The sequence below is a fragment of the Phoxinus phoxinus genome (assembly GCF_949152265.1).
Source record: "Phoxinus phoxinus genome assembly, chromosome: 9".
NCBI lineage: Eukaryota > Metazoa > Chordata > Actinopteri > Cypriniformes > Leuciscidae > Phoxinus > Phoxinus phoxinus.
This window is the reverse complement of record NC_136884.1, coordinates 36,515,632-36,532,655: the sequence shown is the minus strand read 5'-3', so window position 1 is coordinate 36,532,655 and position 17,024 is coordinate 36,515,632. Positions and strand designations below refer to the sequence as shown.

The 17,024-nt window shown below is 42.6% G+C and overlaps 2 protein-coding genes across 10 annotated transcripts in view; one reads left to right on the top strand and one right to left on the bottom strand.

Moving 5' to 3' along the window:
- Positions 1-6,190: 6,190 nt before the first annotated feature.
- Positions 6,191-11,364, bottom strand: ckap4 (cytoskeleton associated protein 4). Of its 2 annotated transcripts, XM_079623109.1 has the most exons (3): positions 10,782-11,364; positions 7,321-8,190; positions 6,191-7,261 (listed from the first exon to the last, which is right to left on the bottom strand). In XM_079623109.1, the coding sequence occupies exons 1-3, from the start codon at positions 11,109-11,111 to the stop codon at positions 7,121-7,123; spliced, it is 1,341 nt and encodes a 446-aa protein (XP_079479235.1). In that variant the 5' UTR covers positions 11,112-11,364; the 3' UTR covers positions 6,191-7,120. The 2 variants fall into 2 exon arrangements, with proteins under 2 accessions (XP_079479235.1, XP_079479234.1); XM_079623108.1 differs by having other exon boundaries at positions 6,191-8,190; positions 10,782-11,363.
- terfa (telomeric repeat binding factor a) overlaps positions 10,815-17,024 on the top strand; it is a 21,129-nt gene continuing 14,919 nt past the window's right edge. For 4 of the 8 annotated variants that reach the window (XM_079623093.1, XM_079623089.1, XM_079623092.1 and 1 more), the window contains exons 1-5: positions 12,301-12,549; positions 13,213-13,308; positions 13,376-13,500; positions 14,386-14,478; positions 16,206-16,346. In XM_079623093.1, the coding sequence (XP_079479219.1) occupies positions 12,429-12,549; positions 13,213-13,308; positions 13,376-13,500; positions 14,386-14,478; positions 16,206-16,346 (576 nt within the window). In that variant the 5' untranslated portion in view covers positions 12,301-12,428. Of the gene's footprint in view, positions 10,926-12,300; positions 12,550-13,212; positions 13,309-13,375; positions 13,501-14,385; positions 14,479-16,205; positions 16,347-17,024 lie in introns of those variants that run through there. The other 4 variants (XM_079623090.1, XM_079623091.1, XM_079623094.1 and 1 more) reach the window with 3 other exon arrangements.

Here is a 17,024-nt window from a genome sequence, read left to right as displayed (position 1 = left end):
GTCTGTATACTATTACTATTATTTTTTGTATTATTATCTTAAAGGGTAGCCTACATATTTTTCATTCTCGTTTTGTTCTGAATACCATTATTTTAAGGATTTGCTGTGGAGTGAGGGGAAGGCTAATACGCCTCAACAACGCAACAAGTATTACACACTCATTTTCTGGAGAATATGGTAAATTAAAAAACTGTAGGGACAAGGCCGTACCCACAATTGAGGTCCGGACCTCTGTAATTTTTCTATGTGTAAAATGAAAGTTGTGAAATAATTGCCTAATATTAACTCAGATTTGGTGCTGCAGGGATATTGCACATGGCGATGATAACTGGCCTTCTCGTGTGAGCTGCTTCAGCAGACTAACAGCTCGTCAAGGCCACAATGTTTGAGTCTGATGAATTCAAAGTAGGCGGGCTTATGTTCACAGAAGCTGCAAGCCGAGCGCCAAGACCCGCACGCCGCTTCAGTTAGCGGTCATAAAGTGCGAGATAAGATGTAAATAGCTAAACTAAACAGCTGTTTTAGAGAGAAGTTTTAAACGAACGACAGAAACAAGTTTCCAAAGTATCAGTCAAAGCTCAGCTTTGGGAAAGGAAATACAGGTCAAGAGAAGCGTACTGTTCCCAGGATGAGATTAACATTATGGATTCCTATTTAACACAGATATACTGTATGTGTTTTCCACTAATTACAATGGATATAAGCTCAATTTCACAACACAAGCACCTATTAAACATATTGTCATTATTATTTAGCTATATTTGTGTACCTCGAATGTGTTCAAATATTGGAATTTAACATCTATGCAAAATAATCCTTGAAACATTTCTCATTTAAAGCCATTGCTGTTTGGAATATGTGATTGTGTTCTGATGTACATGTGAACAATAATCATATACATTCTGCATTTCCATTTTGTATGTGGATCATTCATTGTCAAATTTAAACTGTCGTCTGCTTGACAAAAAAATGTATGCCACTGACATGTACGGAAGTACGGAGCCCGGGAAGTCACTGTGGGAAACACAACAATCTGCGGCGGCGGTTTTGCAATCCGGCCAATCAGTTTATAAACCGTACTCATGAATTCTCAAACTGTTCCCTCGGTTTAACAAATTGTGATTAATAAACTGTAACCATGAGTTCCTAATCTGCGCTCTCAGATCTGTAAACCGTGCCTTCAGTTTTAGCAATCTGTACCCACAAATTCACAATCTGTACCCACAAATTCACAATCTTTACCCACAAATTCACAATCTGTACCCACAAATTCATAAACCGTGCCCACGCTTTCGCAATCCGTGCACACGGGTTTGTGGCTTGCCCTCACTTTAGAAGAACACCAGGAGGTACGTTGTTAACGAATCTTATTGTATATTGTTTTATTGTGTATTAAGTGGAATGCAGTGATGGGAATACTGGCGTTATAAATAAACTGCGTTATTTTTTTCAGTAACGAGTAATCTAACTAATTACTGTTTCCTCCGTTACAACGCAGTTACCGTTACTGACAATAAAATGCGCCGTTACTATAATTGAGTTCACTGAAGCGGTTCGGTTCACCGATCGGGCTCTTTCTCCGCCATAGGAACTGCAAAATGTTTTCTCTGGTGTGTGTGTGTGTGTGTGTGTGTTTCGAGGCGCCGGACTGGACGAAAGCGAAGCGAACGTCGTCAGTTCGCGAGAGAGACCGAGTGTGTCCGTTACAACGCTCGACAGTTCACGAGAGAGACCGAGTGTGTCCGAGTATAATATAGTTTATCATCTGCAACATTTTAATTAGTTTACATGGTTATAAAATAAAACTCCAAAATGCAGGGAACGTTCCCAGAAAACATCTTTGTTTGACCGGTTGTGAACACGTGCGGCAAACACGACTAGAATTTAAATAACCTCTGATGATGACGTTCTAGGTTATAAAAAATAAACCCCCAAAACATTATATTTTATTATTATTATTATTATTTATGTTGATACATTGCTCAGTATTATATTGAGAACACTTTTAGTTAGTGAGGAAGAAAATACTTCAAGTAGGCTATACAGTATGTCTACTAGTTGTAAAGGTTTTGTAATTTTAATTTGCACTACAAAGAGTGTATGTGTATGTATGTTTTTTATTACTTATTTTTGATACATTTCTTAAGAAGCATACCGGTCATTTATTTTTGGATTTGTTGGCCAGTTGTGGTCTTTGCAATTATTAAAAGTTCTAAACCATCTATTGTGTTCAGTTGTTCCACTATAGTAATGATAATATTTTAATATTTAATGTTTCTCACATTGTCCCGCAGCAACATTAAACTAGTGTAGATCAGTGTACAATGTTTTATAATAATAATTTGTTCTATTTAGTGAAATTTGTTCCATTTCATTCATTTAACATATTGGGGGCATCCAAGCTATTTCACATATTTTTATTTTAAGTAACGCAATAGTTACTTTGCCTTGTAATTAGTTACTTTTGTAATGATATAACTCAGTTACTTTTTGTGAGAAGTAATTAGTAACTATAACTAATTACTCTTTTTAAGTAACTTGCCCAACACTGGTGGATTGTCTTAACTGCGTCTGCATGCTTAGAGTGATTCTCAAGTGTAGCGGGTATGGGGGGGGGGGGGGATATATGTCTGACCTGTATTATGAGTCTGATATTCGACGAATTGCTTTGTTCCTTTTTTGTACGTTTTGGACAAAAGCGTCTTCTAAATACTTAGCCTAAAATGTAATAATAATAATAATAATTATTATTATTTGAGTAAAAACTCAATTTCTACAAGACGGTCATTGACAGATACTAAGCCATCTGTGAACGCTGCATTGAGGTCTTGGAAAATGTTTCCCCTTAACTTTGTGGCCTCGGCTTATCTTGTACTTGTCAGCGGGTACTCGTATGCCAGCCCACGGAGACGGTAGGCATCAGACAGCATGTTGGACCGCCTGAGAATTTGACAGTGGGCAACTTCTGCAAGAATCACAGCTTTTGGTCACAATTTCACTTTCTTCGTCCCATTCTTCAGATCTGTCCTTTGCTGTTCTGGTCCTGTGGTCATCTACATGTGATGTCTTAAGCCTTTCCCACTGTCCAGCTAAACCTTTCAGTTCTGACTGAAGGTTATTTACTGTAGCCCTGCTGTCGAATTTGAGGAGACATGTGCTGAGGTTTAGAAGTGCATTACTAGGAAGAGAAACTGTGGTCCTGGGGTCCAACCATGCCAAATCCGCAATCTCTAAATGCTTCTTAACTAACACACTATCCATGTTAAAAGCATCTCTACTTTTAGAATTCTTTAAAGAACAGATTATCTTTTTAACTTGTCCTTCATTATTAATTAATGAATAATTTGTCACCAAATTAAAACCCTGACCTTTATTAGTATGTAGAGTAAGTTCTCTCTTTTTTAAATGACTTCCTAGCTCATGGACTGACTCAATAAAAAAATAATTAAAAATAGAGGCAATTGCAACATTTTCTTCAATGTTCTGACCCTGAAATCTGAGATGTATATCTCGTGTGTGAAGTGGTTCATATGAGGTTATTAATATTTCTCCAGGTTTCTTTACTATTACCGTTAGCCTCATTTATTACTTGAAGATTTAAACGTGACTTGGCTAATCTCAGTTCCTTAACCACTCCATTCCTCAATCCTTTATAAATTAAAATATCTGTATCTCTTTTAGACTTTATAGCTTTTTTTAAAGCTAAGTCTCTACACTTCATCTCTACACAAGTTGTCACTGTAATATATTTACAATGTAATATCTTTACAATGTAATATCTTTACCGAGACCATTTGTGCACAAATGCTTCATTAGTATGGGATGATTTTAGTCTCATTATGATCAATAAATGCACACACAATTATCCATGTACTAGATAATGTATTGCACTAACCACAAACCAATGCCGTTTAATTTGAATCTGTGGAGTTCTGAATGATTGTGCAGATACAGAGATGTTTGTGAATAATCTTCTGTTCTCTGATAAAAAATCAAAATGTGCTCATGCAAAAATGAACCCGTGCATTTGTGGATCAGAAGACACGCATGCATTTATTGACATCTAGTTCGAGTCGATCGTGTTCGGTTCATTTGGATTTTGAGACTTCCTTTCCGCAGCTTTGGGCTCAGGCACTGTGGTATATATGAGGGGTCCTTGGACATGTCTTCCCCTGTAAGGGTCCCTGGCTCCAGGGTTTGAGAACCCCTGATCTAGGACACTCGTGTGGTGTGACAGCGCCACCTACAGTCCAACCAACACTTATTCAGACGCATCCAACATCATCACAGTCTACTCAAGATCAAGATGATATCTGACAGGTTTTGTCCATCTTCTGTTAAGACTGTCTCACACACACACACACACACACACACACACACACAGGTTTTGTCCGTCTATCTGTTAGACTGTCACACACATGAATTATGATGAATATCTGTCAGCTGGTAAATTTAACTCCACAATTAGATAATACCAGTTTAGCTCCACCAGTGACCAAGCAATGCTTCATTGTGTTCAGTGTGTGTGTGTAAAGAGCATTAGCAGTTACAGACACACACTTCAGCAGAACATGATCAGCTCAAAGTGTCCGGATCAGTTTTGGGCACAAATGTGTGTAGATGTTACTGGTAGTCACTGTATGAAGAGTTTTTGGGTATAATATGCCATAGATTACTGTATTTTGCTCTCCTCACTTACAATAAATGAACTACAGTGTCCTGAACACACTAGTGAACATCAGAAATGATGTCTGTAGTCTGAATAACACACTAGTGACATGATGCAGATTTGATCATCTTTCCACCTTATTGGTAGAGTAAAAGTGTGTGTGAGCGTTTTAAACTTCAGTCGTCTCTTCGTTGCTGCTTGATGTTGTAAACTAGTATTTGTTTGCATGTTGTTGTCATTTATTAACACACTAGTAAGCAGTGTTTACTGCACCTGCGCTGTTCAGGCGTTCACACCAGATGAGAAGCGGCGGCTAATGAAAAGCCAGTGTTGTACACACAGTAGTGGGGGATATTTCACAATCTTACTGTGCTGTTCTCTGTACTTTTGATCAAATAAAAGCAAACTTGATGAACATTGCCGTAAGAGACTGAAACTGACTTCTCCTCTCTCTGATTTTCTGTCATTTTAACCCTAACTCATCACACTCAACTACAAATGCTGTGATGGAGAAGTGTGCTTGTGCTGAATGGATCAAATAAATGCCACGTGTGTTGATGCCTCCATATGCACAAGTGTCTCTAGCGATTCAGACGGATTCGTTTTACTGCATTAATTACCATCAATAACCGTCACTGAACAGTTTTGTTGTTTTCAGGGTTTTTTGATAATTTTGCCTGTTAGGGTTAGGTTGCCAACCGCATAAATGTGCAGTACATGTAAATGTAAATGTATGTACATACACAGGCGTGTAGTTTTATTGTAATTTCACTTCTTCACCCCCATTTCCTTTAAGAAATCAATTTGGCACTAGTAACACAAAATCTCTCATGACCTGTTGGACAAAATGGTTAATCCCAGGGCCATTTAACTATAAATGTATGTCATTTTTGTTAATAGACTACCATTCTGTTGGCAAGGCTTCAAAATTTAATTTGATTTAATGTAACTATTGTTCTAGAAGATGGAGCCATTCTCTCATGTTTGGCCTATAAAGCAAACACTCGCTTTTTTGCTGTTTTCTGCTTCGTCATATTATAGAGCCAATTGGATCAATTATGCTATAATTGTGTGTGTGTGTGTGTGTGTGTGTGTAATAAAACATTTGTGTGCGTTTGTGTGCTTGTAATATTTGAGGGAGAAAAACTCTACAGCAAATCCCGCCACAGTGAAACCCATGTGGGGAAATGTGGTACTGCACCCAAACAAACTCTTTCTGAAAGATATTCAATACTCGACTTGTTTAGATTTATGTCTTTGATTTTCTATCAGATTTTCACCCTATTTCATAAAATATTTATTTATATAAAACAATGTTCATAAATCATTTTCATAATTTTAAATACAATTTCTGCTTTTGTTTTACTTCAACAATAATCTGCCAAGGGTCTTCTGGATCTTCTGCCTGCTGTGAGTCCGCCTCGTATTATTATTAGACGGACCCAGTGTTCCTGACAGTTGAGGAGCAGAAAGTGTTCCTGGACCGCATGACATGAACTAAAACACCGCTCTCTGACGTTAAACTGTGTGTGTGTTCTGGACCGCGGGTTTTAGGAGGACTAAAGCCACAGATTCTGGCTTTAGAGAAGAGTTTAGCATCTCTTTTAAGGTCAAGCGTCTTTAATGATTGAATGGATGAAGCCAGAGTTTCCTTCTGACACCCTCAGTTTCCCACAACTATACACCGGACACTCCTGGTTTCTGAACGACCCTCAGGCTTCCACTCTTTTACACCGGTGAATTTACATGACTCGTGGTTTACTGGATTAAGATGAATGACAATCAACTGTGCAATCACAGCTTTACCTCGGAATAACTACACACATGTACATTACTCATCATAACAATAAATGCCCATGGTTCTCAGATATTACTAATTTGCATGACTTTTCCAGGTCCAGATCTCACACTTTTAGCTGTGATTAATTAGGCTTCGGGTTTTCAACACCGTGAGAACACTGATTCTGCAAAGACCAAAAACAGGAGATGAATTAATATATTATATGCCTTGATTTTAATAGTTTAGCTGATTTTAATGCTGGTTTTGTCTTGTTTCGAATCTTGAGCCCCCCTAGTGGTGATTAAACAAATAAAACAATTATACTGAAATGTGTGAAATGTTCTCATATTAATATTGCCATTTTATGTATTTGTAGCTGTTTTATAGATCATTTGATCAGGTAAAAGATATAGTTTGGTAGGGTTATAAACATTTTATTGGAAAACAACTATCCTCCTGATACATTAAGAGACTGGACTGTCACTGAGACGTGCAGTAACCCTGTGGAAAACAGCGGAGCTGGTGGAAAAACAAACACAGTGCAGGTATTTATAGATCACAGAAGAAACAGCAGTTCACCCCTTCATCATTCCTAAAAAAAGCTTGTTTTCACATTTCTACCACCCCATCATCCCAGTATCTGATCTCAGGCTCACTCCTTCAGCGGCTCTTCATCTCCAACGCTCTCCTGCTCCTGGTTCTGCTCCTCCAGATCGGCTACTCTGGTCTTGAGCTCCGCCAGATCGGCTACTCTGGTCTTGAGCTCCGCCAGATCGGCTACTCTGGTCTTGAGCTCCGCCAGATCGGCTACTCTGGTCTTGAGCTCCGCCAGATCGGCTACTCTGGTCTTGAGGTCCGCCAGATCGGCTACTCTGGTCTTGAGGTCCGCCAGATCGGCTACTCTGGTCTTGAGCTCCCCCAGCCGGCTCCTCATCTCCTCCAGATGGGCTCCGAGCGCCTCCTCCGTGGTCCTGCAGCCGGCTAGCGAGTCCTCGTGTGTTTTCTGCCTGGCCTCGAGGGCGTTGAGCTCGGCGTCCCGGCTCTCGTCCGCAGCCCTCAGCCGCTCCTCCAGCTCGCGTCCCCGCTCCTCCAGCGCCTCCTTCAGCTCCTGTCTCAGACTCTGGGTCTCGGCGCTGGCCTGGCTCTGCCGCTCGCTCAGGCCCTGCAGCCGGTCGCTCGCGGCCTGGACGCCGGCTCTCGCTGCGCTAACCTCCTCGCGCAGGCTCCCCACGGCGCTCTGCACTAGCGTCCTCACGGCGCCCAGCTCCTCCGACACCGACGCCACCTCCCCGTTCCTCGTCTGCAGCTCGGAGCTCACCGACGCGATCTGCTCGCGCAGCACCTCCACGTTCCCCGCGCACACCTCGCTAGCGGTGTTGAGGTTAGCCACTGCGCTGCTGGCGGACGCTAGCTGCTGCGCGAGGAGCGCCGGCGCCTCCGCCTCCTCCAGACGGGCTCTGAGCTCCAGGATCTCGCGGTTAAACCCGGCTGTGCGCTCCTCCGCGCTCCGGCTCATGCGCTGCTCCAGCGAGGACACGTCCCGCTCCCGCTCCTCCTTCAGCTCGCGGAGGCTCTCCGCTAGGTCCCGCAGGAGCTGCTTCTGGAGCTTCGGGAGCGCCTCCTCCACGCGGCGGGCGTCGGCCTCGCTCTTCTGCAGCGCGCGGCTGGTGCTCTCCTGCTGAGCCCTGGCACCGGCCGCCGCGCTCTCCACACCCTCCAGAGACGCCTGCACGGACCTGATCTGGAGACAGACAAGAGCACACACACTTAGGCTTAAAGACGCCTTAAAGTCTCCCCCGTAGTCAAACATTTTATCCCTTGAAACCAAGCCGAAACCTTCCAGTCTCTCTCTTGAAACCTACACTTTGTTATCACCGTAAAGCTGCTTTGATACGATCTATATGGTTAAAAGCACTATAAATGAATGTGACTTCACTTGACTTGACACAGACACTGAGTGAGTTAGACTGCAGTTCATCCACTGGCCACTAGAGAGCGGCTGCAGAAGAGAGTCAATCCCATAAACCCACATGTTAAATGCCCAACTCTACAGCAGAAAAAAACAAGTTTGGTGCAAAAGGTGGTTTTGGTCTATATAGCCAATGTTGCCCTTCATGACGACTGTGAGGGGGTGAATATTATTTATAACTCATCCGTTTAAATTATATTAAGCCGTAAAGTTTTACAGTCTAAGTTTAAAACTCACCTTTTATCACTAAAATTACATCTTTAAAAGTTATTTCTGGAGAAAGAGGCCTTCGAGATCTAGAACATCAGTTCTGCAGAGAATCCTTCCCTCGCACTTTGCAGCACATCTTTCCTAAAATTATACTTATTTTATTTATTTTTGATGCAATTTTGATTTATTTACCTTTAAATTACTAAATAAATAATATATAATAAATATATATTATTATTTAGATCAATAAATAATAAATACAAAGTAATTTAAGCACGTTCCCCACACTCTTTCAACTTAAATTCAAAATAACTCACAATTTCATGCATAACCCTTTTACCTCCGCTCTAAATATCTTGCATTGAGTGTGTTTGCCGCCCTCTGGTGGAGATAGATGATATAAGATGATATTCCACGACTCTAGAGGGCCTTAAGGCTCTACATGGAGCAAATGAGCGGTTCCGCTGGGTCCTAAAGTCAGTTCTTCAGTTTCATTCAGGTAAACATTATAAAATTAATTTTTGGACAAGTTTTAGCATTTTTAGTTTGAATTTTGAGCATTTTTAGGTTTTTCTGTGTGTACCGAAGCATTCCTCGCACTCCATTCATTCCTATGGGGGTCAAATTGACCCGTGAGGGAAGGATGTGTTACTTTTTTACATTTTAACCACAAAACTTCTGATTTTTCCGTGGTTCGAGTGAAAGACAGGGTCCTGGACCCCTCTGATGAACACTCAATTTAAACAAATGTGTCATTTCAAATTTTGTCCAGTGATTGAGTATGTTTAAAAGCTGCAGAATTCGTTGAATTTAATCCGAATAAAAAAATTAATTAAAACAAAATTGATTAATTAAGATTTCCTTCTCTCTAAATTTCTGGCTTGACTTTTTGACCACTTTAATTGATTTGACGACAGTAACAACACCTAAAGTGCCGTTGTTGGAGAACGTAATCGCTCACCGAATAATAAAAGCTGTCGATGGCGTACAGCCTTTCATAGCGACGCATAAGCTTTAGTTACCAGAGCTGTACGTATATTTAAAGACAACAAATTATTGTTTTAACCATTTGTATCTGTTTGTTTCCCAGGTAGTATCTGTACAAATGGGCGTTGTGTGGATTAGGTGTGCATGTACTACACAAGTTACGAGTGTGAACCAGAGGCAGGTTTAGAGAAAGCCTCTCTAGAGACCGAGGTGATCATATCCGTCAGTCAACCCGAGAGTCTCTTCCCCCGGGCCAGGGGAACCGGACCAACCGGATCCAGCGCCTCACACACACCCCAGAACCGCTCGGCTACAGCTGTGTGGATGGGGCAAATGCCTAGGCTTCTTTACATCACACACGCTCTAAACACTGATCACTTCCTGTGGGTCGCACACTAAAGGTCATTTAAGCTGCGCTGTCAGCCAATCACAGCGGACCACATCATCCTCATGTGAACGGCCTTCCTCTTGTGTGATCAATCAGAGGACACGGTCTGTGTGTGTGGAAGGATTAAGAGCTGCTAGTGTGTGTGTGTGTGTGTGTGATCTCAGCACACAGGAAGTTACGTGAGAGATGAGCTCCAGCTCCTCCACTAGACTGATCAAGTTTCTTCAGTTCAGTCAGAGTTGCTCCAGGGAACAGGGAACGCTCTCTTCTCCAGTATCGCTAATAGACCGTTTGATCAGTTAATACTGCACACATTACCCTTCACGGATGGAGAGCTGGTGTCTGAAACGTTTAGTTGGACGTTCCTATAACGCGTTTCAGAGCGTTCAGAGAACATTCAACATAAAGTTTGCAGAATGACATGTGAATGTTTCCATTAAAGTTTAGTTGTGTTCTTCCAGTAACTCTAGCAGAACGTTTACACCATTCATGGAGCTTTAAAAAAAATGTTTTGGTTACTACTTAATTGTTTTAGAACGTTCACAGAACATTCAAAAGTAACGTTCCATAACTTTTTACAGAATGATACAATGGAATGTTACTTTACCGTTCGCTTAACCAAGAAAAATAGTTTTTAAAACATGAGAACATTCAAAAATAACGCTTAGCAATCGCTCTTAGAGCATACTTTTGTTTGCTGTGTGTGTGTGTGTGTGTGTGTGTGTGTGTGTGTGTGTTTCCCCAACAGAAACGCGACTGGATGATGAAGTCCACTAACCTGTGTGAGCGCGTTCTCCACCTCGCGCGCCACCGCCGCGCACTTCATCGCGGACTCCTCGTGCCTGACGCTCGCGTGTCTGATCTCCGACAGCTCGCGCTGGAAGTGCACGGACGCGAACACGACTGCGGCCGCGAGCGCCAGGTAAAACGACGCGCACACGAACTTCATCATCAGCGCGTCGGACCCGGAGCCGCGGCTCGCGAGCGGCGCGTTCTCCGCTTTCACCGCGACTTTACTCGCGCTTTTCCTCGCCGCGTCATCGGGCTGGCTCGCGACGCTGCTGGGGTTCGAGTTTGAGTTGTTCTTGCTTCTGTTCCTCGCGGTCATCGTTCCGCGTGTCCAGCGTTCTGTGACGTCACCGAGCGTCGCGTTGCGTCCGCGCGGGGTCTGCTCTCATTCCTTCACTCTCTAGATAAGTTTGCTCAACTCTCCCAGCGCTGGTTTGAGCGACGCGGACGCTTCTGCGCTGTGAACCCCAGTGCTGAAGATGAAGATGAAGATGATGAAGGCGTCGCGTCGCGTTGTGCTCGCTCCACCCTTCTTCAGACGTGGCACTGATTTTCCTCACACATCTGCATCCTCCCATAATGTCTACGTCGAGTTTTAACACTAAAGGCCATGCAGTTTGTGTTTCAGGAGTATTAGAAAGTTCAAAACAACATCAGTTTTCATAAAACTAGTTGTTTGATATACTGAAAAACGTTGATGTTTGGTCATTTTTGACTATAATCATGTTGTAGCTCAACATTTCTCCCAAACTGAATTATGATAGAAAATAAGCAGGAATCAGTAAACTCTCTTTTTGAACTCATCAACATTATAAGCAATTTCAACTTAATTAGTTTAAGTCATACGAGATTCAACTTAAGCCGGTCTAATAATTTAAGTTTACATGACTTGTACAGCCAGTTTTAGTTTTTTTTTTTTTTTTTTAACTAGGCCTATTTAGCATATAAAATAGTATTATTTCTTATTATACATTCAGGATCAGTAAACAAAACATACTAAGTTATACAAACACTGAAACATGATTTAATTGATCAAATTTGTGTTCAAAATAAAATGAAAACTTCAACCAAAATAAGCAACTGCACCAACTAACCACTGGGGGGGAAATATTCTCTAATATATTAATTTGTTACGAATAACCTCCCCAGCGTTATATAATTTATTATTTAAATACTGCTTGCTAGTGATGTTATGGCGTCTTCATAATATTTAATTAATCTTTGGGATTTTTTATTATTTATATAACGAAGAGATTTAAGAAGTGAGATACATTCAGTGTCAAAATAAGGATGGGACAGAATACCATTTGCAAACTTGTTTATGAATAAAGAATTTGCCATAAAGTAAAGAAATGAACAATGTCCTCTAGGGGTTTATTTCTATCGTCATTATAATAAAAAATAATGTGTTTTTAACTGAAAGAATGAGTCACACTGGCAGAATCAAATATGTATTGCGTTGTATTATTTATTATTTAAATATTACTCTCAAGTGACGGTTATGGCGTCGCCGTCGCTCCTGTCCAATCAGAGGCTCCGCCGTGCCGTGGTGCCACGCCCCCTTCTGCACGCGCTGGCGGGAGTCAGTGAGTGAGTGATGCGCGTGCTACTGCTAGTATAAACACATTCAGCCAGAATGAGTGAAGACGAGCGCATCATCAACAGGTGGTTTTTCGACGTCTGCGTGTTCAAGGCGCTCGAGAGTTTCAGAAATGGAGACTACACCGTTTTCGCGAAAATCACCAACGTTATTGAGAGTAAGTGGCGCGAGCGCCGAGTTTGTTTACATCGGCGCGCGCATGTTAGCTTTAGCGCGGAGCTAAAAACACAAACTCCGTCCGAAAGTTGAGAGTCCTTTTTTTTTTTTTTTTTACAATGACAAATTATTTAGTGAATTAAAATGTAGAGCTTTGCAATACAGACTTAACGTTCGTTAAAAAGGCACTCATGAAGCTTTAAAATAGTTATATAAGTTTGAGTTTACTGAAAAGCCAATGTGCTGTACTAAACTTTTTTATTATGCACAAAAACAAAATCATTTGGACAATATTACTGTCACAAATATGGGTCCTCGAGTCTTTCCAACACTGTGTGCGTTGTGTCAAGATTAGAAAAGATCTAGTGCAGTGGATTTAGTTGTTTTCACAGGATGAATATTTAGTGTGTGTAGACCTGATTTATGCGGATGTGTGTGTTGCTGCTCATTTTTATTGTGCACAAAAATTAAATGATTTGGACCATATTACTATCACAGATTTGGATCCCCGAGTCTTTCCAACACTATGTGTTGTGTCAAGATTAGATAGTGAATTTTGTAATAATATGAAACCGTGTGTTTTCACGGGATTAATGTTGAGTGTGTGTGATTGAGTGTGTGTGATGCTGGTCACTAATACACACGTGTCACGTGGTGTTGTCAGGTATGGTGGTGCTGCCCATGGACGGGCGCGGAGACACGGTCCTCAAGCTGCGCTGCATGCAGTTCCTGTCCAGGGTCAACAACGGGGACAAGCTGGGTGAGTGAGTGTGTGTGTGTGTGTCTGATGTGTGTTTCTGCCGCTGACGTGTGTGTGTGTGCCTCAGATCTGACGTTCGAGGAGCCGAAGACGCCGCTGGAGTCGGCTCTGGCCGTCCTGGAGTCGCTGTGCCGAGAGCTGGACGTCCCGCAGCGAGAGCAGCAGCGCGTGCACAACAGCATCGCGGAGATGGTGAGACCGACACACACACACACACACACCTGCAGTGCTATACACCAATCTCAGATATCCTAGACTACTGCACGGGACAACAGGGGCGGCCGATGTACCGCTAGAAATTTGAGACCTGGTTTAGATTTTGGGCTGTCGCCTTTATCGCGATCACACTCGCATGTGTCTTTAATCCGCTCGAGCTGAACGTGACTGAGACACTTATTGCCCTGCAGCGGTCAAGTACACACATGATCGTGTCAGAAAGCCGTCTTGTGGAGCTGGACCTGTAAACAGTCGGTTATGTAAAGGTAGTAGACAACTACTACAACATAATCTATCACTTTATTTACACAATATTAATATCCGTCACGCATCAACCTCTACTCTCGCGTCGCTAACACAACGTGCATGTGTCGTGATGCTCTCGCAAACATATTTAGAGATTAAACGTTAATGTTAGAGATTAATATTCTGTAAATAAAGTGATGAATTATGTTGTTGTTTAAAGTGAGGTTAAAAACTGGAGTCACATGGGTTACTTTATGTCTTCACTGCCGTTCTGGGGTGTGAAAGGTGTAGTTGCGTAGCCTGTCAATGGACGGACAGATATATCTCAGAAGTCATCAAAACTATCTCCATTTGTGTTCAGAAGATGAGCGAAAGTCTCACAGGTTTGAAGCGACATGTATTTCATTTCTATCTTTCCTGTTGTGTTTATTTGTCCTATAGCTTGTGATTAGATGTATTGTTCTTACATAACAACATTATTGACAGCAAAAATAACATCTTGAAATAACATCATTTGTCTTCTTTGAGCTGTTAGATACGGGATCATACATGATTACAGCAAGCCTCAGTCGTGTGTGTGTGTGTGTGTGTGTGTGTGTGTGTGTGTGTGCGCAGCTCGTAGTGGTGTGCATCAGGAGTGGCGAGTTCGAGAAGGCCGAGGAGATCCTGCACAGGCACTTCAGCGCAGCCGCAGATTCAGCTGGGAAGGTGAGGGCCGCTCCTAACATTACATTACTTCAGGTTATTATACAATATGCAGTGGGTTGTGCGATTATTGTAAACCCAACATGTTTTCTGGGGTGCTGATGCGGTGTCAACACGATCATGTGACCAGAGGCTGGCGCTGCCAATAACACTCCTGACAGCTGTCGCAGAGAACCGGCTAAAGTAATGATTATGAATGTGTCAAACATAGCAAGGAGACATTAGAATTGTTTATTAATAAACTAGTGTTTTCTGTGTCAGTGACTACGTTTACATGCTGTTAAAATTCGGGTTATGGTCGGGTTAAGGTCACTCTTCGGGTTTCTGAAACATTCGGGATAACCCGTTTACATGCGTGAGCAGAGAGAGTTACTCCTGTGGAATGTGTAATCAGTCGCCAATATCCCGATGTAAACGGCGACGCACGGTTAGCGTCTGGACGTACGGACAACATTAAGACGCAATGCGTCATTTCCGATTCTTTTTCCTGTATCCAAAGACAACAGCAACAACAGCAGCAGCGCGCAGATAATGAATAGTTCGGGGCAGATAGTGATAGTCTTTGTTTGCGCTTTGGCGCTGGTACTGATCCACCAGCAGCACTGACACTACTGTGCCTCGTGGTCTTTATTAATAGAAGGAGAGAAATTGAGCAAGAGATGGGAAATGTAGCTGGAGCTGTGCCACACATATGAAGAAATTGGTCTCCTCCTTGCTCCAAAAGTGTGGTGCTGTGCTGCGTCTCGCCATGTTAACCTCGACTTGTTTACTTCCGCTATACTGCACGCGGGGTTTTTTATGCGCCGTCTCTACTCAAAAGACCAAGATTCCTTGCGAATAGAACATGCGCAGAACACACATTTTGATGGGGATATGCCGAAACGCGTTTACAAGACCAAATATTCGGGTTAGAAAAGGGGTACCCCAGGTATAATATCCCAGTTTTTAAAAACCGAGATATGAGCATATCCGGGTTTTTGCCGGTGTTTACATGGCCGTGCGCGACCGGGTTATTGATAATATCCCGGTTTTGAACGGGTTATTGGCTGCATGTAAACGTAGTCAGTGTCGGCTGCAAAGAGGAAGTTCGCCGTAGTGAACCAGAGAGAAATGCACACTTCATGCGGATTAAATGAGCAGAGAGCAGTCTTTTCTTCTTGAGGTGTTTTGTTTAAACGTGGATATTTCCAGCTTTCTCTATATATATATTTCTGGTGTCTGTGAAGGAGCTTATACGCTGAGTTTCGGTTCATTAATGAGACGCGCTCCCGTTCACGCGCCTCCGTGTCCTGATTATATGTCTGCTATATTTGTTTCTTATTTATTAAATCCAGGCAAATTGGTTGATGAAACATGGATTAAAATAAGATATAATTTATACAAAATGAAATTAACTTTAAATAAAGGCTTTCTACAAAACTAAACGAAGTGGTCAAAATCATGTCTGCCCACTCCATGTGTCTCCTGATAGCGGATGAAGTTTAAAAATAACATTTATAAAACATTTATTGAAACATAAATATGGAAGTAAATGATTTGAGTGAACGAGCATGTGGGGGAGGGTTCCAATAATCTGATAATTCCCAGCGATTGTTGAATATTAATATTATTTTAGCTTGAAATGCTGTGTGTGTGTGTGTGTGTGTGTGTGTGTGCGCGCGCGTGTGTGTGTGCGTGTGTGTGTGTGTGCGCGTGTGTGTGTGTGTGTGCGCGCGTGTGTGTGTGTGCAGCAGAAGCTGCTGGCGAGCCTGATCCAGCGGAGGCGCTCGTCTCACTCGGTCCTGCAGCTGATCTCGTACAGCGACTTCAAGCAGGACATGCTGGAGTTCATCGAGCGGCTGTACCGCGTCCCCGAGCCCTTCCTCACGCAGGTCTGACTCCTCATCCTCACCTCACACCTGCACACGGTCTCCTTCTCGAACCACATTCCTCCTCCGGCTGAGCTTGCGGTAGCGCGGTGCCATGTATATCTCTGCGCTGATATCGTGATTGATGTGCGGTCTGACACATTAGGGGCTTTCGCACCGGATAGTTGTAGGTTACAGGACCTTTCCACCAGGGTGGCTCCCGAGGACTAACGGTTTCCTGGTTGTGTTCGCAGCGCCAGTAGCAACTCTGACGTGACGTGAGCCGCGCTCGTTGTTGTGACTTTTATTGTGACGGCGCTGAGAACGGCTGAACACACAGCGCTCGCATTCTCCTGTTCATTAGCTTACGATCTGTCTAATACGCTATTAGATATAACTGTTACACACAGAAAGTGGACAGTAATGAAGAGTTGTTAGTGTGTGTCGTGTGGTTGATGTCCAGTGTTGCTGAGCAGAAACACATGATCATGTTTCTCTCCGTCTCCTCAGTCACGCTGGGTTTTCTCCTCGGTGTAAAGATTGAGAGGTCCATCTATCTCTGTTCTCCATGTTCGTAGAGCTAGTTTCTGGAGTAAATATATAGGCTATAATCTGTGTGTGTACACAGCCTTTTTCTAAAAGGCGTGTGTTCGGCCAATCAGCGAACACTGACGGTAAAAGGTGCGAAAGCCCCTAGTGTCG

Coding starts and splice junctions, on each gene's coding strand:
- ckap4 (XM_079623108.1), bottom strand. CDS start 11,111: ATGACCGCGAGGAACAGAAGCAAGAACAACTCAAACTCGAACCCCAGC. Junction 8,191..10,781: donor TGGAGAACGCGCTCACACAG/GTTAGTGGACTT, acceptor GTCTGTCTCCAG/ATCAGGTCCGTGCAGGCGTC.